General features: G+C 41.2%; 1 protein-coding gene across 4 annotated transcripts; it reads left to right on the top strand.

The window, feature by feature from the left end:
- The first annotated feature begins 76 nt into the window (after positions 1 to 76).
- Positions 77 to 20,519, top strand: CFAP96 (cilia and flagella associated protein 96). 4 transcript variants are annotated; one of them, XM_068403793.1, is made up of 8 exons: positions 77 to 524; positions 2,034 to 2,158; positions 3,211 to 3,430; positions 6,530 to 6,667; positions 6,756 to 6,831; positions 7,892 to 8,071; positions 10,370 to 10,542; positions 20,355 to 20,519. In XM_068403793.1, exons 2-8 carry the CDS (start codon positions 2,062 to 2,064, stop codon positions 20,446 to 20,448), a joined length of 978 nt encoding a protein of 325 aa, XP_068259894.1. In that variant the 5' UTR covers positions 77 to 524; positions 2,034 to 2,061; the 3' UTR covers positions 20,449 to 20,519. The 4 variants fall into 4 exon arrangements, with proteins under 4 accessions (XP_068259894.1, XP_068259893.1, XP_068259892.1 ...); XM_068403792.1 differs by having other exon boundaries at positions 1,971 to 2,158; XM_068403791.1 differs by having other exon boundaries at positions 77 to 593.
- The last annotated feature ends 1,180 nt before the right edge of the window (positions 20,520 to 21,699 follow it).

Raw genomic sequence — 21,699 nt, 5'->3', positions numbered from 1 at the left:
GCCGTACCAATGCAGGGAGCCGGGGGGGGGGGTGGGAGGTAGGCGAGACTTGCCCGCTCTGACGGTTGGACTTTCCCTCCTCCTAGGCAACCGACACCTGCAGAAGGCGGGCGGCGGCCCAGGGCCCTCCCTGCTGCCGCCGCCGCCGCTCGCTCCTGTCGGCCGCGGTCTCATGCGAGTGAGGTACCGGCTCCGGCAACTAGGTGCCGCGGTGCCGCTTGGTTCCCTCTTGATTCACCGGCCTTCCACACCCTGCGGTGCTGCCGCGTTTGCCGGCGGGCTGTGGGGCTGTGCGTGGAGTTGAGCTTTCTCTCGCTTGGGCAACCGACCGTAGCTGTGCTTAATCCACTTCATGTGGTATCAGCGCTCCGTGGCAAAATACGGGCATTTCCTCACCTTTCGCACACATTCCTCGGGACACGCTCCAGAGCCGCGCCTGCCCGCCCGCTGCCCCCCGGTACTGCTGCTTCAAGGTCAGGCTGGGCCACCTCGATACGTCTCCTCAGTCGCGCCGGACTGCTGAGGTCCAGAAATCCTTCCTGTTAATCCCTTGATCAACGATCGTTGCTTTACACTGTAGAATTTAATTCCAGGTCAATTTTTTTTCGCTAATTTATTCCTATCCTCCTCATCGATAATGCCAACTAGCTTCATAACAGCAAACCCTTAAGTTTGTTTCCAAGGGTCAGTTTTCTGTCATCTCTTCTTCCAGTGCTATTTGTTGTCACCTGCCCTTTGGTTCCTTACCCAACGTCTCGATCTACCAATGATCGAAGAACAGCACCGAGTTTACCTGGTGAAGTGATGGTGCATTTCACACTGCGTGAACCTCCGCACGTTGCAAAAAAAAAAATTGTTTCAAACTTCTTAAAACTGCTGCATGCTGTCCATCCTGTGTGCTGAGCATAAGCAAAATGTGGCTAACCCTTCCATCATACAGAGTGTTCCAGCATATTATTTTTATAGTAAAATAGATAAAATCAGTATTACTATATAGATTTCCACTGCTGTGCTGCTGCTGCTTTTCTACTCTGGACCCACGTGCCAGATACAGCTGATGTATGATACTAATGTCAGTTTGCTACTGCCTGAAATACTTTCATTCCTATCTTCAGTCTTGCCTTTGCCCCCATAGTTAATACCAACATGGGACTTGACCTACAGTGTCTTTAATCTGTATCCCACCCTTATGTCTTAACTTCCCTGTTCTCTTTCGAGCTGTATGGACACAGATACTTCAGCTATTCGTTTGGATATCCTTGATTTTTTGAGTAATTCCTCTATGTCATGACTTTAAAGAAATAGCTTTCCTAACTTATTAAGCAATTTCTTCTACCTTACTTTCCATTCCTGGTGAACTTACCATATATTGGTAAGTTCATATATTGAACTTATCATATATTCCTCTTCAAGGCAGTTCTTCCTCTAGCTGATTCTGATTCCCATCTCTACTAGTTTTCACTCTGGGAATCAGATCCCCGGTAATCCTAGTGGTAACCCTGCTCTCTCTTCGAGCTCTGGAGTTCCTTATACTTGTTGACTAGGCATATTCCTTAGTTCTGTCAGGCTCCAGTGAGGGTAATGATAATGAAAAACTCACATTTCCTGTAAGCCATTTGCATTAAAAACAAGAGGAAATTGGAGATATTTACCACGACCAGGTCTTAGATCACAGTTAGAGGGCTTCCAAAGTCCCACTCTTATGTTTTACCCCAGACTTGGCCATACACTGACCTTCTATAGCATTATTAGAAAGCGACTGAAAATGATTGCTAGAGATAACCCACAAGATGAAGGAGGCTGCTCAGCATGTTCTATTACTTTATAATGGTGTCTAAAATCCCACACTGTCCATTTGTCCTATAAGCAGCAAGGCTGTCAATTATATTGTAGATTGCTTTCTTCAGGTTACATTTATTGCTAATATTTTTAACCAAAACTTCTTGCATTTTACTTAACTTTGTTTACAGGTGTGGACTGCTTATAGACTTTTGCAGTAGAACAAATAAACAAGGATACTTCAACCCTTTTAGGTCAGTGTACTGTCACACAGATCCAGCCATGCCTGAGAAAGAGAAAAGTGATATGGAGAGGATTGGCCTCTTCAGTGAAATGGGTTATGTTACCATTGGAGATAAATATGTATCACATTATATGCGTAAGTACATTTCTTTATAATCACTATTTAGTGATAGGGATCACCTCTTGTATCCATCTACTTTCAGAATCACTGTTTTCTAGTGTGTTATTTTTTTTTGTTAGAGGGAACTGCTTTTTCATACATATTGTTTGCTCAGGTCTGTATTATTAAGAGAAAGGCTTGATATGTTCGAATGAATATCTTGAAGAAAGGAAAAATCCAGTAAAACTGTAAACTATGTATACGTAATAGATTGATAAAATCTTTTACTGCATACATTTCTTTTTAATATCCGCAAGTTACCAGTGTTTTCCTGCTTTTGTGAAAAACAATAGTGTTTTTTATGTGCTCTTTCAGCAGGTTTTCTGTTATTGCCAATTCCATGGTCATTATTTTTAAATTAGTGTTGCAATTTTTTTCTGTTCTGATCTGACTCATGTGTGTGAGATTGCCCATCCAGTCTTTTTGAAGAATATTCTCCTTTTCTTGTTGTTTAATGGGAATACTCATTGAGAAAGGTAATTTTTGTAATTAGTGAGGTTACAGAGGTTAACCCTCAGTAGCTGCTTTGAAGTGATAATGCAAAATAATCCTGGCTGCTTAGTACAGGCATTTCTGCTGTGTTGTTGTGTCAGTGATGAACATGTCCACCAGAAGCTTGGCTGACACACTTCTACCACACACAGCTGCAGCGGATTTAAAACCCAGCTGGAGGCACTTAAGCTGTTCTACCTGGTCTGTAATCAGTGGGAGAGAGAGATGCTCCTCTGAAGTATTACTCGCAGTGTATAAATAGGCATCAGCTTTATCTCTGAATTGTAGTCTGGAGAAACCAATCTCTCTCTATGGCCTGTAGAGCAAGTGCGGGAATTAGAAAACTAAAACAAGGTGCTGTGAATACCTTCTCATAGCATTGTCTTTCAGACACAACCATTTACTTGCATGATTTCCAAGTTAAGTGCTCTGTAGTACATTCTTTGAGCCACCCAGATGCAGACCTTATTTTTTTAATGTAGGCTAAGAGAAGCACTAACATGGAACAGTTTTTTACAGGGCTTACTTTTTTAAAGGGTCTTTTAGGGAAGCTGCGAGCAAGAACAGACAGAAGTTACCTATGGGGTCCAAAACATCATCAGCTCTGCAGACAGGTTATTTTGAGCCTCAGTTTGTGAGGATTTTCGTTGGTGAAGCCTACTCAAATCCTGTTCAGCTAAGAAGACGCTATAGATTGGCAGAATCAAAGAAAAATGTGGGCAAAGCTTTTCTTCCCAGTAATGGAGACAAATTGCCGTAAGTGTTGTGAAAATGTTTTAAACTGACCTTTTTTTCTTTTCTGTACATTAAAGATGTTTTTCACAGATTGTTTCTTATAAAACCTGTAATGAGAGTACAATATTGTTGTTTTATACAATGTAGCATTAGTACTGAGTGAATAATTTTGAGCAGCAACACATAATTACAGATAGGGGCAGGCCGAACACAAGTAGAAATGAGGTCCTGATGCTTGCTCTTAACTACTGTTTTTTGCTGTAAACAGTTTTCTTACCCTTTAGCTTTTTATTTTTAATCAAAATGAAGATGGCTATGGGAAAAGGGTGTGGATAATTAACAAATGACTATTTCATTTTAATTTAGGAGAAAATCTGTTGGAACTTGTCAGATACAATATCTTCTCCCTCCTATTTCTGAGCCTCCCAAAATAGATATGGCATATATATTGCATAAACAGTAGGAAAAGGGGCCATTATCCAGGTGCAACGTTTTTGTCTCAATGAATCCATATCCATTACCTTTTTGCTAGAAAAAATACAGAATCACAGAATCAACCAGGTTGGAAGAGACCTCAGGGATCATCGAGTCCAGCTGTTGCCCTGACACCACCCTGTCGACTAGACCATGGCACTAAGTGCAAATTATCCAACAGGATACAAATACAATACAAATACAATACAAATACAATACAAATACAATACAAATACAATACAAATACAATACAAATACAATACAAATACAATACAATACAATACAATACAAATTATCCTACAGGATAGTTAGAAGATGTTATAGAGCTGAGGAATAGGTGCAGAATATTAAAATAAATGCATCTTTGCTATTTGCACAACATTAATTGCATGACAAAATGACACCAACGCAATTGATGTCATATAACGTACTCTTCACATGCAAAAACCAGATGGAGCCTGATTACTCATTTATAACTACACGGTTTTGTTTTGTTTTTGTTGCTGCAATAAGAGACAGGACAATTCAGTCTGTGTACAGGGCCTAGTTCGTACAGTCTCATGGTTCTTCTATTTTGCCATATCTTTCAACAGCTTTGCTTTTGGGAAGTTTGGAGAGTAACCTCTAGTTTATTTTTTATGTAAATATATATATTTTAGGATGCAAGGATTAGCTATGTTCTGTTGTATGTTACAGGAGCATCTTAGCATTCTTATATTAGGAATGTAAGAATGGTGTGTGGGCTTTCTGTTGGATATACATGTGCTATTTGTGATGGGACAGACAACGTGTGAGCCCCACGTTGAAAACTTTCTTTCAACTACAACTTGACTTTATAGCAGCCAAATTATTTATAAGGGTTTAACTGTTAGAAGCACCTAGACGCTGCTTTCAAATCCATGTCAGTCAATGAGAGTCCTGTTTGCTTACTTTCTGGGTTCTGAGTCCAGCAGTGGGAGCCTTGCTTACAATGAAGACCTGCTAATGGGCTCTCTTCCATGTACTGCCTCCACAAATGCACTTGTTGACTGTGGATGCAGCAGCTCGTGCTCTTATTCTTGCTGTAAGACTTTCGAATTCTTCTGGACATGAACTTTAGGACAGGTTCTTTATTGTCTTTGTCCTCCCATAAATCTGTACTGGCAGAGTAGTACAAAGCAGAGGCTGGGAAAGTGGTTAGGTTGTCTTTTAATGGAATCCTGAAGCAATTATGGAGAGCGATTGTATGTTTCTTATATCCAAAACTGACTCTTATCGTAACTAAGGAACTAGTGCAGAGCTCCGTTGCTGTTCATTGAGTTGTTATTCTTGACTGCCTGAATGATAAGCAGCTCTCGGGAATCTTTCCTTTACATTGGAGCCGCATTTGTTGTTGGCTGCAAATGGAAAGGTTGCAAAGATGTTATATTCTGAAGATGTGACTGAAGCTTGGGCCTTTCTTTTCTTCAGATGTCTGGTCTCTGTTATTTTGTTACTGGCATATAAAAAGCCTACGCACAGAAGTGACATTTAAAGAATATGAAATAGAGCACTTAAGAGCTAGGAAATGCCAGGATAAATGTTGTCTGTGCATTGTAAGTTTGCCCATTTTTTTCTGTGTATGGTTTTATGAAGTCCATCAATAAAAGGAGAGTAGTGAATGGGCAGGTCAGTGTTCTGTGCAATGATGACAAACGTTATCTCAGCATCCCAGTCCTGTCAATATTCATTAATGGTCCTTTTAAGTAGGAACTCATTGAAACACTTTGTCCCCACAATAATTGCAGACGGTATAGGCAAAGCAGATTACCTCGGCTATCTGGAGTAGTTGACAGATCTACAGTAGACCCTGTTTATTTTCTTTTCTGTTCTGTTTTGGGTTTTTGGGGCATAGGGCCAGAGGGTTCTTGTTTGGGGTTTTTTTGGACCACTGTAGCTGCAGCTTAGTGGACCAAATTGCCATTCAACTCTTTTATTCATTTGTCTCTTTTCTCCTTTAGCGGCTGTATGATTGTGTACTTTGAGAGCATGTCATACACTTGTTAGCAAATACTGATTTTGAAGCTGATCTTTAAAAAACGGTCTTTGTGAATTCCCACAGCTTTATAGGCAGAGGCATTTCTCCTAAATGAGCTGTGCCTCCTTTCACTTTCCATCTATGACAACACAAAGTTAACTAGTCCTAACATCTCCCAGAAAAATAATCTTTCAGACAGGTGCGCCACATTGCTTGCCACTCCGTTATCATACCAACACTAACTTACTGTTCTCTGTAAACTTGTGGGAGAGACTGTCTTGTCATCAAGCATCAAGTCTGTTTAACCTGTTCCTCTGGGTCTCTGTGAATCGGTCTCTACCAGTGTTACTTCCCCTTGTTGGAGCAGAAGTAAAACAACCTCTATTAAGCGTATTTATATTATGATAATACCTTAAAACTTCATCTCTGCCACCATCTTGTGGTTTTGTTTTTTTTTTATCTGTAACACTGTGCACAGAATCGCTGTAGTAGTAGATCCATGGACAGTGGATGTGATCTGGTTTTATATTTAACTCTTGAGATGTGTATATTGTTTGGATTTTCTACTTGCTGTTGTTTCAGCAAACTAGATATGGAAGGCCTGAAATATTTGCAAAATATTAATTAATGTGTTCATTTGCTGTTTTTAGATGTGGACTTGGCAGCTATTATGGAACCATAGGAGGCTCGTATGCATACTTCAGTCCACAACTGAAAGCCAGAGATAAATACATTCCTCCTGGACAAAATTTCTATACTAATCCAGGAAAGAAAGGAACTGGATATGGGTAACTTCACAATATTGCTTCTTGCAGAGTGTATTATTAAATGTTTCTTGAGTTTTGAACACCTAAGTAATTAATGTTGTTTTTACAGTTATGCAAACCTTACCATAGGTAAACAATATCCACATGAATCTGATGGGTATGAAGCAGAAAGAATAAATGCAAAGGTAAAATTATTTGTGTTTATTATGTGTCAGTGTTAGGATTATTTATTACAATTTACATGAACTTTTTGTTCCCTGTGGTGTTTCCTTTAGCTCAAAGTCACTAATGTTTATTTACAAAGTGGAGGAAAGAAAACAAATTAATGACTATCCTGTATAAAAAAAGATTTAGGTATTGTTAATTTATTATTTTTTCTTTGAGGCATCTGGCAGTATCCCACACAAGTTCTACCGTTCAGGATTTGACCTTAATTTTCTATTTGGAGACCTTAAGCTACAATGCAATAATGACCAAACAATGCCAATAGCAAGAGCAATAATACTTCTTTGTTGTTGTCAGAAGAATGGGACCTCATTATCCTAGATGCTATATAAAAAAAAACAGTTCCTTTTTTCATATAAATTCATAAATCTAAGGAAACTTATAAATTTGCTTGCACCGATTTTAATTATCCTGTAAATTTTCATCATATGTAGAGAAAAATGGCAGCAGGAGGACTGCAAAGGAATTTGCTCTGAGACATTAGCATGAGTTACCAGGTGATACTGTATTACTGATGGTACATTTTATGCTTGTCTTTTAATTGTTCATAAGGTTTTAACTTATTTTATTTTAAAATGGAATCTGGGAAGAATAGTCAACATCTCCCATGATACAAAACAAATTCTTAGAGAAGGTCAGCTTAGTAAGGCACTCAGAATCTGGGAAACATAGTGGCCAGGGTTCACAAGTGTGAGCAGCTAGGGTGCATGCAGGCATGTATGTATGCGTGTATGCCCCAGATACAGGTATAAAATACTGTTAGACACATCTTAAACGCACAGTGCTTTTCCTGACATGTTCCCACCATACTTTCATAGTGATTGTTATACTTCCTGGTCAGTGAATCTGTGTTCCATTATACATGGTGGGTATATAAAATACCTTGATCATCAAACAAGAGCAAAGGAAGTTAGAGTGAACATTCTCCAAGACTAGATTTAAATGTTTTCCATTTTTCTCTAAGAATAACATGTAGTAAAAATCCTCAAGATTGTTTCTTTCAAAGTATTTGTTTTACAGAAAGCGCAAGAGGAACATAAACGGTTGCTTAAAGGAGGGCCTTTCAAGTTAAATCTATATCCCCAGGAGTATTTTGACGTGAATCCCTATTTACATGACAGACCTTTGCCACCTGTGAAGAATCTACCTCCAAGGAAGCCAATTGCACCACCTTTCAAACCGAGTTCTCCTGCTAAAAAGGTTAGTTTGTCTTATAGCTACTGGAGACAAAAGATAGATATTCAGATATTTCCTGTTAAAAGCTTTGCTTACAGTATTTGTATTACAGTATTAAAATAGAAATAAATGTTTGGTTTTGCTATTAATTTTTTTTTTCTTACAAAATATATTATTCTATTTACTTTGTTCTCAATTTACAAAGCAATGAGTTCTTGTTTGACCCAACAACAACTGCTAATCAGTTTCAAGTAACCTAAAAAGTACTTATCTTTAAAATGTGCATAGTGCTATTAACATACAGTTAATTGACTGCATACGCCAAAAAAAGGTACAAAGCAGAAGGTTACGCAGTACATGACAGTAAGACTAGATTACTGTAGCAAAATGAAATGCTCTCCTATTTTGGACTCTGTCAGTCACTTATATAATTCTTGAACCTGCTAATTACTCTCAGCCTATATAGACAAACATCTAAAAGATAATTCCTAGAAGTGTCATGGGAATGGATAGCTGGAAGGAGTGGAAAAACTCAGGTTAGTCACACAGAATCACAGAATCAATCAGGTTGGAAGACACCTCTGGAATCATCGAGTCCAACCATTGCCCTGACACCACCATGTCAACTAGACCATGGCACTAAGTGCCATGTCCAGTCTTTTCTTAAACACATCCAGAGATGGTGACTCCACCACCTCCCTGGGCAGCCCGTTCCAATGTCTAATGACCCTTTCTGAGAAGAAATTCTTCCTAATGTCCAACCTGAACCTCCCCTGGCAAAGCTTGAGGCTATGTCCTCTTGTCCTATCGCTAGTTGCCTGGGAGAAGAGGCCCTCTGGTCAGGGAAAGGCTGCAGAATAAACTCAGGAGTTATCTGTTACTTGTCCATCAGCAGACACAAATTTGGAATCCACTTTAGAATTTGCCAACTCTTCAGTAGTTAGGAGAAAAGGAGGAAAAGGATGGGAACAAATATATGTGGAAGGGCTTAGAGGGCATAAGAAATAAAGCCTGGAGGTAGTATGAAGAATATATAGGAACATTGTTCCTTAGTCCCAGTTGCTGAGGGTTATTATTTCTCAAAATCTAAATGGATATTATTTCATTCTATAAAGCATTCCATCTTGATACATTTTTTGAGATGAGATACTAAATTTATGCCATTCACCTTCGGCTAAACCTTAATTTCACTTTGACATGGGTTTAAGATGCATAAATCTCTCTCTCTCAAATGTCTCCAGGTACCTAATACAGTAACACCCCTTAATCTGTCACTTTTCAGCTCTTCATTTTGGAGTTCCATTGTCAGTCGTTTAATAGTGTGCTCTGCTAATCCCTATTTTCCTAGTGTTATGTCCTTCACCCTTGACTTATTTGACTGACATTGATTCATCTGAGGAAGATGATGATAGCAAGGAAAATACAACTATTCAGAAAGAGACAGCAAAAATGCTTACACATGAATAATTGTGTTGGGTGTTTGGCCTTATAGATGAGGCAGCTGAGATCTTTCAGAATGGAACTATATTCAGGAAAGCTAGCTGCTAAAAAGTCAGCACTTCATCTGGCTCACAATGCTGGTGATCCTGCTCCAGTCTCCCTGTCCTTCACACTGTATATGCTTTCCCTATATATTGGAATTCTGTGTACTTCCCAAGCTACTGCACACTTTCCATCTCTGCTATATAAAATCTTATGGGAAAAATGGCTTAATTGTTGCTTTAATTCCTTACTGCTGCACTTCTCAGGAATGCAGCCTCAGCAGACTGTGTGGTTTAGCTGTACTAGGGGACTGCAAAGAATTAATCAGGTCTGCATGTGTTTTAACTAAAGTTTGCCACTCTTGTAGTACTAGTGGACATAATGTCTCAGGAAAAGCCAATGCTGTGTTCAATCCTCTATGTCAGAAATCATATTGATAATAATGCCCAAGTCCTGCTTGTATGTAACAATCCCTACACCAATACTGGATGTGGAGGTGTACTAGTAAACTAACAGTGACATGGCAATTCCCTTTTTTTTTTTTGCCACAACATAGCTCATTGTAGTGAGTTATGTTTTTACTTTTTCTGTCACATTTTTAAGATCCTTTCCTCAAAATCCAGACTTACGAAAGAACATTTAAAACTAAGAATTCGTCAAAATAATGACTAAAATCTTCCTTAAAGTTTCCATTGCATATTTAAGGAATATTTGGTTTTTTTTATGTAACATGATGCAGTCTGCTATTCAGTATTCTTACTTGCTTTTGCATGAAAAATATTTTAATTAACTCAATTATATTGTAGATTGGCACTTCAAAAAGTTATTTTTTTTTTTCAGTCAGGGGGCATGAAAGGAGGCACATTTGATCCTTACCCAAGCCATTCTGCTGACCCTTATGTAATTAAAAAATCTAAGGCTGTCACAACTAATGAAGAACGGAAGATTTTTCATCCTCCTCCTGGACCAAAAAGCAGACCTGTTACAAGCATAATAACTTTAAATGTCACAAGGTAAGCTCCTTTAATCTGAGTTAATGTCTCAGGTATACTGTCTTCCAAAAGTCATTAGCACAGCTGTTTATTACTGTCTAAAATAGTTGAATAAATGAAGGAACGAATTATTAACAAAAGGATAAGAAATGTATAAGGAACTTGGCTTTCAAAATTTATTCCTCCTCTCTTCTGTAAATTCAGGTTACTTCATAATGCCATATTTATCACAGAGACCTTCAAAATCGTGCTATACAGATGTCAATGAAAAATTATTATTTTTTTATTCTTTTCGGACTTGATAAATGTAAAATGACCAGGAATGTTCCTGTTAAGAACAAAATCTTAGTTTTCCCTTATGTTTATGGAATAAAATTGGCTCCCTCTGCTGACAAACATAATATTAGGTAATGTAAGCCTCCCATCACAGGGAGGTCTGCAGTCTGCCTGGAGCCCGAATCAGGGATATCACCAGGAAACTCCCCAGCCTGGTGAAGGCCACAGACTACTACCCCCTGCTGATCTTCCATGCAGGTGGGGAAGAAGCTGCATCCCGTAGTCTGAGGGGGATGAAGAAAGACTACAAGGCCCTAGGACGGTTGGTGAAAGAGTCTGGGGCACAAGTTGTTTTCTCCTCCCTCCTTCCATTTTCAGGTGATGATGTGGGATGGAATAGTAGGATTCTCTCTATAAATGCCTGGCTATGAGACTGGTGCTACAGGCAGGGCTTTGGGTTCTTTGATAATGGCTGGTTTTATAAGACACTAGGCGTGACTGTAATACATGGGAAAGGTTTATGTCGTAGGGGCAAAAGGGTTCTGGGACAGGAATTAGCAGGGCTCATTCGGAGAGCTTTAAACTAGATTCGAAGGGGGATGGGGTAGTAGCTGGGCTTGCACCACTGGGGCAATGCTGTAGTGTTGAGGTAGACCAGGAGGCCTCCCATCCCCCTAGGGTGAAATCGGTGTGCTCAGCTCGCTCCCTGAAATGCCTGTACACCAATGCACGCAGCGTGGGGAATAAACAGGAGGAGTTGGAAATCCGTGTTCGGTCGGGGGGCTATGATCTAGTGGCAATTACAGAGACTTGGTGGGACACCTCGCATGACTGGAATGTGGTCATGGATGGCTATGTCCTGTTCAGGAAAGACAGGCCACTAAGGAGAGGTGGTGGAGTTGCTCTTTATGTGAGTGAGCAGCTAGAATGTATTGAGTTCTGTCCAGGGGCGGATCAGGAGCGAGTTGAGAGTTTGTGGGTGCAAATTAAAGGGCAGGCTGGCAGGGGTGATACTGTTGTGGGTGTCTATTACAGGCCACTGGATCAGGATGAGGAGGGTGATGAGGCCTTCTACAGGCAGCTGAGAGCAGTCTCTCAATTACAGGGCCTGGTTGTCATGGGGGATTTCAACTACCCTGATATTTGCTGGGAGGCCTACTCAGCCAGCCATCCTCAGTCCAGGAGGTTCCTCCAGTGCATTGATGATAACTTTCTGATGCAAATGGTGGATGAGCCAACTAGGAGAGGAGCGCTGCTGGATCTTATCCTCACTAACAAGGAGGGTCTGGTTGAAGCGGTGAAGGTTGAGGGCAGCCTTGGTTGTAGTGACCATGAGATGGTAGAGTTCAGGATCTCATGTGGCAGGACCAGAATAGCTAGCAGAATCACAACCCTGGACTTCAGGAGGGCCAACTTTGGCCTTTTCAAGCAATTGCTAGGGGAAATCCCATGGGACAGGGTACTAGAAGGTAAGGGGGCCCAAGATAGTTGGTTAGCATTCAAGGACTGCTTCTTCCGAGCTCAAGATCAGAGCATCCCAACAGGTAGGAAGTCAAGGAAGGGTACCAGGAGACCTGCATGGTTAAACAGGGAACTGCTGGGCAAACTCAAGTGGAAGACGAGGGTGTACAGATCATGGAAGGAGGGGCTGGCCACTTGGGAGGAATATAAGTCTGTTGTCAGAGGATGTAGGGAGGCAACTAGGAAAGCTAAGGCCTCCTTGGAATTAAACCTTGCAAGAGAGGTCAAGGACAACAGAAAGGGCTTCTTCAAATACATTGCAGGTAAAATCAACACTAGAGGCAATGTAGGCCCACTGATGAATGAGGTGGGGGCCCTGGAGACAGAGGATAAAAAGAAGGCGGAGTTACTGAATGCCTTCTTTGCCTCTGTCTATACTGCTGGAGGCTGTCCTGAGGAGCCCCGGACCCCTGAGGCCCCAGAAGAAGTCAGGATAGAGGAGGAATCTGTCTTGGTTGATGAGGGCTGGGTCAGGGACCCATTAAGCAATCTGGACGTCCATAAATCCATGGGCCCTGATGGGATGCACCCGCGGGTGCTGAGGGAGCTGGCGGAAGTCATTGCTAGGCCACTCTCCATCATCTTTGCTAAGTCGTGGGCAACGGGAGAGGTGCCTGAGGACTGGAGGAAAGCGAATGTCACTCCAGTCTTCAAAAAGGGCAAGAAGGAGAACCCAGGTAACTATAGACCGGTCAGCCTCACCTCCATCCCCGGAAAGGTGATGGAACAACTTGTCCTTGGTGCTGTCTCTAGGCACATCAAGGATAGGGGGATCATTAGGGGCACTCAACATGGCTTCACCAAGGGGAAGTCATGCTTAACCAACTTGATAGCCTTTTATGAGGACGTAACCCGGTGGATAGATGATGGTAAAGCTGTGGATGTGGTCTATCTCGATTTCAGTAAAGCGTTTGACACGGTCTCCCACAGCATCCTCGCAGCTAAACTGAGGAAGTGTGGTCTGGATGATGGGGTAGTGAGGTGGATTGTGAACTGGCTGAAGGAAAGAAGCCAGAGAGTGGTGGTCAATGGGACAGAGTCCAGTTGGAGGCCTGTGTCTAGCGGAGTCCCTCAAGGGTCAGTACTGGGACCAGTACTAGTCAATATATTCATTAATGACTTGGATGAGGGAATAGAGTGCACTGTCAGCAAGTTCGCTGATGACACCAAATTGGGAGGAGTGGCTGACGCACCAGAGGGCTGTGCAGCCATTCAGAGAGACCTGGACAGGCTGGAGAGTTGGGCGGGGAGTGATTTAATGAAATATAACAAGGGCAAGTGTAGAGTCCTGCATCTGGGCAAGAACAACCCCATGTATGAGTACAAGTTGGGGACAGACCTGTTGGAGACCAGCGTAGGGGAAAGGGACCTGGGGGTCCTAGTGGACAACAGGATGACCATGAGCCAGCAGTGTGCCCTTGTGGCCAAGAAGGCCAATGGCATCCTGGGGTGTATTAGAAGGGGTGTGGTTAGCAGGTCAAGAGAGGTTCTCCTCCCCCTCTACTCTGCCCTGGTGAGGCCGCATCTGCAATATTGTGTCCAGTTCTGGGCCCCTCAGTTCAAGAAGGACAGGGAACTGCTAGAGAGAGTCCAGCGCAGAGCCACGAAGATGATTAAGGGAGTGGAACATCTCCCTTATGAGGAGAGGCTGAGGGAGCTGGGTCTCTTTAGCTTGGAGAAGAGGAGACTGAGGGGTGACCTCATTAATGTTTATAGATGTGTAAAGGGCAAGTGTCAAGAGGATGGAGCCAGGCTCTTCTCAGTGACATCCATTGACAGGACAAGGGGCAATGGGTGCAAGCTGGAACGCAGGAGGTTCCACATAAATATGAGGAAAAACTTCTTTATGGTGAGGGTAACCGAACACTGGAACAGGCTGCCCAGAGAGGTTGTGGAGTCTCCTTCTCTGGAGACATTCAAAACCCTCCTGGACGCATTCCTGTGTGATATGATCTAGGTAATCCTGCTCCGGCAGGGGGATTGGACTAGATGATCTTTTGAGGTCCTTTCCAATCCCTGACATTCTGTGATTCTGTGAAGCTTTTGAAACAATGGCACTCAAATTGGATTCTTAACTACAGACATGTCACCGTGCAATGTTAGAAGAGATTTATAGTACACAGTGTATGTATATAGGTAGGTAAGCATATAGTTCTTCCCTTTTTTATCTTACTAAGTTATAACCCTTATATTTAAACAAATTTATTTTCTGGTTTTGGCTCTGTTGCAATTCAAGCAGAAAATCAAGACTGTGTTCTTCAAAGTTATTTAGAAAGATCACTTTCAAATGCAGACTTCTAAGATTGCATGTGGAACAGTTAAGTGTATTATTTTGTAACATGGAATATTTTAGAAATACTTGATTAAAATTTGAAAAACTGTCTTAGAGGAATATGCTTCACATTTGTGATTTGTCTTTTACATCTCTTATGTGAAGTCTAAGAAATACACCTCCCTTATTCACCCATTGCTTTTCCATTTCCTTGATTTCACCACGTATCGCCATTTGCAGAATTACTTTTTAAGTTGCAGGGAGAGTTAAAGTTTTTATTTACACTGACAAGGCAGAACCAGAAGCTATATATTACTCCACATTGCTTTTCATTACTAATGGAAAGAAAGAATTGAAAGGTACTTTTTGGTATACCAAAATTGTGGTAACTACCAACACTGATGTAAGAAAGTACAACCTTCCATATATGCACTTGTGTTTTTAAACTAGTAAAAGGGAAAAAGAACAGTATGTTGGCCTGCGTAGCCTTCTTATCAGTGTAATTGTTTGTATTATTGTTTTATCAACAGAATAAAAATTCATGTTCCCAATTGCAATGTTTTTATTGGAAAAAATCCTGAACTGTATGTGAAGCAGGTTTCAAAATTGAAAGGAGGGGACTGATTGTGAAGTATCACTATGTCCTCACAGATACAGTTATGATTGACTCATTAAAAATATTTGTAAAGAGAAAAATTTCACATATCCAACAGAAATTCCACAGGGAGAAATAAAGACTAGTATTTCAAATTCTGCACTGCTATTTCCCTCCTATGAATTTTAAAGAATGTATTTATTTTTGGTTCATTATTCCTAGGTTTAATAGAATGAGAATTGTGAACTGAATTTATTATAAGTATGAAGCTCTTAGCTCATAGATTTTAAGAAATGTGGTAAGACATTTTTCAAATAATCTGCTTCCCCACTGCATTACAGTTCCTTATGTACTTTCCAATGGAAAGCTTATCTTCTGATATTTGGAGCATAATCCTATAATTGGATTTGCTAGTGTAGATTCTTGCTCTCATGCAGAGCTCTAATGAAATCAATTTGACTTCATGAGGATGCAAGTCGTTACATCTAATTACAGGGCTGGGTGTAGCACAGTTTTTCATTTTTACAAACACTCTTGTAATTTGTACGGTGATATTCTACAAAAATCTGAGAAGTTTCTCTTCACTTACATTTCAGATCATTAAATGTAAAGAACTACAAGACTGCACAGCTGACATCTTATTAGGTACAAAAGGTGAAATGAAGGGTACACTTTTTTAGACTCTGTAAGCTGTTAAAGCAAATAAAAACATGAAAAGTAGAATTCAAGTATATATGGCAATCCAATCTGTTCAGTTATTGAGAACGCAGTTTTTTGTTTCTAAATATAAAGCTATAATAAATAATTTAAGATCATTTATTTATTAAGTCCAAGGTTGTGTTTTTATAGAAATTCTCTTCTTATTGCTTAACTGGACTTTTGAAATGTACTTTCAGAAAACATACTTGCTAACGAGCAATTTGGGTTGCAAATTGATTATATATTGCAGTGGAAGGAAGTGCATATATTTTAAAGTGAATATCAGTGGTTTTTAAGGAAATTCCAGACTCAATCTCACATTTCCTGGGTTGTTTAGCCTGGAGAAGAGGAGGCTCAGAGGTGACCTTATTAGTACAACACAAGGTGTACAAGCTCCCAGCCAAGAAAGGCCGTGATCTCTTCAGAGACATAAAAGTCATCAATTCTATCTCCTGTGAACTGTCACAGTTTCATTAAATTTCTTCATACTACTTTCATTGTGTAAGGACCTACTTTTGTGAATCTGTGAAATTCAGCCAAGTATCAAAAAAAACCAGGCAGTTCTTATTAGAACATAACAAAAACATGGAAATGACTGGACATCAGAATTGTAAATGTTTTGCAAAAGAAAAAGGTTTATTACAATATATTTGAAGCAACAGACTGTTGAAGAATATCAGGAATTGCCTGGAAAAGAAAATCGCTAATAGATTGAATAGCTACATTGAATAGCAATTTTTGTACAAATTCTAGTGGAATATTCAGAGTACTAGTTCATTGCATGGTACCAGAACTGAAACCAAGTTTCCTTTGCCCACGGACTAGAGTTGTCGCTTGGCGTTGGAAATAAATATGGGGGACTTCACACTAGTACGTCTCATTTTCAGTAGTCAACAGGAGATTTTCAAATCGTAAGCGTTCTTTTCTAATGTCACTTTCACATTTGGAAATCTCTGGTGGATATTCCTGCAGTTCTTTCTTAAGTAACTGAATTTTCTTTGGGATGTTCGTTACTGCTGTTGATAACCTCTTGCATTCTTCGTTTAGACTGGTCGAGTGAGACTTTGAAAGATCAGTATCTGCTTTTGTATTTCTGAGTTGTCATGAGTTTATCTTCTGAACAAGCTTTAGCTAATTGGAGTTTCTCCAAGCACTCTGCATCTTCTGTTCAATATCAGAACATTCCTGCAGGCTAATTTCAAGGTTAAGGCTTTTGGTTTCCAGTGTTTGCGTTGACTCAAGATAAGTTTCCAGTTCAGATTTCGCTGTGGTTTCTTTTTCTTTTATTTGTTGAATTTCACTCTGATTTCTTTCAAGCTCTTGCTCTAGGGAACTATTTTTTTTGGTAAGCTGGGATGTTTCTATCTTAAGGTTTTTATTTGTTTCCTTTAACTTGAAGCATTCCTTTTGCTGGAGCCTCTCTCTTTCACAGGTAACAGCATCATCTTTTCTTCTACTTTCTGGTTCCTAATTTGAAAATGATGTTGTGTCTGTATTGAATGTCCGTTTCCATTATGCAGTTGATTCCTCTTTTCCTCAAAGATTTTTTTCTGGTTTTGTAGTTCTTTATATATTCTGCATAAGTTCTTTCCTTTCTTAATTCATTCCTTGTTATCTTCTTGTGATTTAACCAACTGGATTTTCACACTTTTCATTTCTTCAGTTAAATCCTTAATTTGCATATTACATTTTGATATTTTTTCTTTCGAAGACTGTATGATGACAATAAGAGGTTCCACTTTGTTCTTGAGAGCTAAATTCTCATTCGGAAGACCATGTACTGTTTTTTGCAAATGCTCAGAATTTTTCAGAGACTTTTGCAATGCTTCCATTTTGCCATCATATTCAGAGGCTACTTTGATTTTGCTGAAATTCTGATTTCCTGTCCTTAGTAACGTTTGATTTAAAATAGTCTCTTGTTGTTCTTTGTCTATTTTACAAAATTCTTTCCCAGATCTGGGAAAAGGTATATAATGTTTAGATTCACTCAGAATGACCTTCTCATGAGCAGCATTCAACCTTTCTGTCTCCAAATCAGTGCCAGGTAGCAAATGTCCACGTTTACATTCATTTTTTACTGCACATATCCTGTTGTTTCCAAACAGATCTTCTGAATTTTCAGCCTTTTCAGTTGCTATAGTTTTAAGTGAAATCCTGTGTGGAATATTTGTGTCACTGACAACATTTCCAGTATTGGAATTTGCTTCCACATGCTCATCTGAACAGGGCTGTTGATCATGACAAACTTTTCTCTTAGAAGGCAGTGGTTCAGGATTTTCCATAAGCTATGACACAAAATTAAAAACAAATGTACAGAAAGCTGTCATGCTGTAAAAATTGTGAAACATTGCAGTACTGGAAGCATAAGGCAACTAAATTGTTAGCAAAGCCACTTATCAATCAAGACTTGTACAGTTTACCTCTGCTAATGCTGTTTACCCATTAAAAGAATGTAAACAATTATCATAGGCCGCATTTCATTCAGTACTGGCCTTTGTAGCAGGCACAAAATATCAACTAAGTGTCTTAAACAGATTAAATATATTTCCAGCAGAGGAGAGAGGACTTAAGGAGACTATAGTTTGTCTTTGTTTGTTTTGGCACCCCAGTCCCGGTGAAATAAGGGCAAACTGGAGTTCACATTAAATATAGATAGAAAAAGTAGGGGTTTTGCAGCATTTCATAGGAGAGGGATCAAATTTCTTCCCTGTCCTCATGTGTCTCTCTTCTCTCCTTGACTCTCTGCCCTGTCTCCCTCTGTGCTTTGCATTACATTCCATGCCCACTGAAGAGAATGCAAATTAATTTGGGGAAGATCAGGTTACAGTTTTACCTGCGCAGAAGAGAAACTGAGTTTTAATCATAAGGGGTGGGAGGGAACTGTATATGTAATTATGGCTAAAGTTCTGCTACCCAGAAAAATCTCAGGGAGAAGATACTGTTTGTGGTTTTTTTTTTTTTTTTTTTTAAAAATCCAGAATAGCCCTTGGGATATTTTCCAAAAAAAGGTCACTCTCAAAACCCAAGGTCCAGCTAAAGAAAAACTTATTTGTAGGTAAAAATTGTTAAACATACTGGAGATGCATCACTTGGTGTGCAAGTCATCAGAATCTCGTCTGAAGTACATAGTGGCGTTTTCCTTTCAAATAAATTTTTATTTAGTGTCATACGGATTTTAGACTGTACCTGAAAAAGAGATTGTTTACAGAACACGTAAATGTAGAAAATTTCATTTTTCAAAAATACCCTATTACTCAAGAGGTTCTCTCTTCGGAAGGACAGACCAGATGGAAGTGGCATGTAGGAATATGGAACTGTTTATAATCAGCAAAGTGTAGAGCTAAATGTCCTTCCAGCATCAGCTATTTACCTTTTATATAAAGAACCAGATAAAACAATAGCAGAAAAATGCTCCTGAAAAGGTGGCTTAGCCTTTTGTGAAACATGGCGGTTTGCAACAATAGATCAGGTTCTGCTGACGGCGACGTAATTAACTTCTTTGAAAACAACAGAGCTGCCTTGAGTTTACAGTAATAGAAATGACAGAATGATCTAGTTCTTCCTTTATTTTTTTTTCCTAACTTAGTTTTGGTTTCCCTCTGTTTTTCTGGGGTTTTAAAATAGTTTTCTATAAGCCCTCAAACAATATTGTGACTAAGAAAGAGCAAGAACCTAGAAGTGCGAGTATCTTATCAGCTATTTTAAGATGGACAGATAATTAAATGTATACTTAATGTACACAATAGTCTAACAACAGATCTTACTTAAAACACCTATGGCAGTATCTAACACTGCAGCAGGAGGCTTTTGTATTTTAAGAGCATTTTTACCGTGTTAATATTCTCCAGAGTCTGTTGCCGAAATGTCTGAAATGATTCCAGCTGTTGCTGAAGAATCTAAAATGTATAAAATACATATCAGAAAATTGGTAGGTAGGGTTTTTTTTGTTGTTGTGGTTTGTTTTTTTTTTTTTTTTTTAATATTGAGATGAGTTAGGATATTTTCTCAGTTGAAATTATGTTTCTTTTTCCAGTCCCAAGATTGTTTTCACCCAGCCTGAGTCAATGGGAGTTCATCAAATGCTTCTTTCCCTGTTCAGTAGCCATTTAGAGACTTATTTGCAGCATTGGAAGGATTTCAGCATAGTTCTTCACAGACAGTTGCTCACATTACAGAAAGCACTGTCACATCTGGCATTACTTCAGATCTTAAGTTTTTGCAGTGAGACCAAATGCGCTTCTGTTGGAATTCACACTCCAGTTCCAAAAATCATCTTTATGGTTTAGACTGTGGTTTACGGGTTAGACAACGTTAAGAAAGTTGGACCATCTCTGTGATTAGTAAAGGGAAACCCTAGTCTTCTGCATGAACAGAAATGGAAACTTTGCTAGCTAAGATTCTTTCTGCCCAGTCATCCCGCTCCTGTGTGCGGTCAGAATCAAATCAGCTTACTTCCAATGTTGTTTGCAGGTCAGCTGGGTCTTCTGCTGCTACTCTGGGCGTATCTGCAAATAAAAATGACGCTTGTACAATTAGCAGAGCTTTAAGTCCACAGGAGGAGTGATTTTTTAGATCAAACAGGGAAAACGGGAGAGGATTCGGCCTTGCTATTCAGCCTGGGGAAGGACATAATGGCTTATTTCTCCCGCTCTGGATTGTCTGAGCCCTGCTGCAGCTCCTGGCGCAGGACAGATCACCTACAGGAGTGGTGGTGCCCGGAAGGTCTCTGAGGAAGCTGCCCAGGCTGCCGCCACGAGTGAGCAACCCTTGGCAAGAGGTGAAGCAACCGTGGCCAAAGATGTACCTCGAGGGACGTCGGTCCCCGCCACGCCGGCGAGGTGTGGGGGCTGGCCCCCGGAGAAGGCGGGAGAGCCCTCCATGGCCGCATGGCCTCTCCTTCCGGCCGCTTCTCCTCCCGGCGGTGCCGGTTCCTCCGCAAGAGGCTCCGTTGGCCCCACCGTCCCAGGCCTCCCTGAGGAGCAGCAGAGCGGACAGCCCAGCGCGCTGCTCCCGTCAGCGCACTGACGCGGCGAGGCGGGCGGCCCTGCTCTGTGATGCCGACGTCACAGTTGGCGGTGACACCGCCCCTCGCGCCGCCCGCGCGGAGCGGACCCGCTCGCGCCGCCGCAACGCTCGCCCCGACGGTCTCGGGTGCGGCCGCCGCCGCGCGGTGGCGCTGCCCGACACCGGTCTCCCCGCGGCAGCGCGGCGGTCCGCGGCTTCGATGCAGCCGGGCGGGAGGCCCCGGCGGCGGCCCGGGGAGCCCGCGGCCCGCGGAGGGTGGCGCAGGAAGGGCGGGCAGTGGAGGCCCGGGGAGGCTTTCCTCCCCCGCCCCCACAGTGGCGGCAGCCCCTTCGGCGCGGCGGCCCGCGCGGCATCCCGCCGGTCGCTGAGGGCCCGGCCGCGGCTGCCTCCTCAGAATCAGGCCTGGCCGCCCTGAGGGGAGCGTGCCTGTGCGCCAAGCGCTTGCTTCTTCCTTTCGTTACTTTTTGGGGAGTTTTGGTGGGGTTGGTTTGTTTATTTTTCCACTTTTTATTGCCCACACCTCCGTGGGTTGTCACTCTGGGCGGGCTTGCTCTACAGCGCAGTCGCCTCCGCGGTAACATCACTGCCAATGTTGTCTCCAGAGGTGGTTCTTCAGTGCTCTCCCGTGAACTAGAATCAGAACCTTTTACTGGGAGTCACTGATGGGGAAATTTGCCCTTAAAGTTTTGGGAATGGCTTTTTAACGGTTAATGTTTTTGATTTTTGGATCGAGCTTTTCAACTTGTCCTTAAGCTATGCTAGCAAATCGAGTATGACTTTTTTTACATTG

Source organism: Nyctibius grandis, chromosome 6 (assembly GCF_013368605.1).
Source record: "Nyctibius grandis isolate bNycGra1 chromosome 6, bNycGra1.pri, whole genome shotgun sequence".
Classification (NCBI taxonomy): Eukaryota; Metazoa; Chordata; class Aves; order Nyctibiiformes; family Nyctibiidae; genus Nyctibius; species Nyctibius grandis.
The sequence above is the reverse complement of the archived record's forward strand: the minus strand, read 5'-3'. Positions and strand labels throughout refer to the sequence as shown.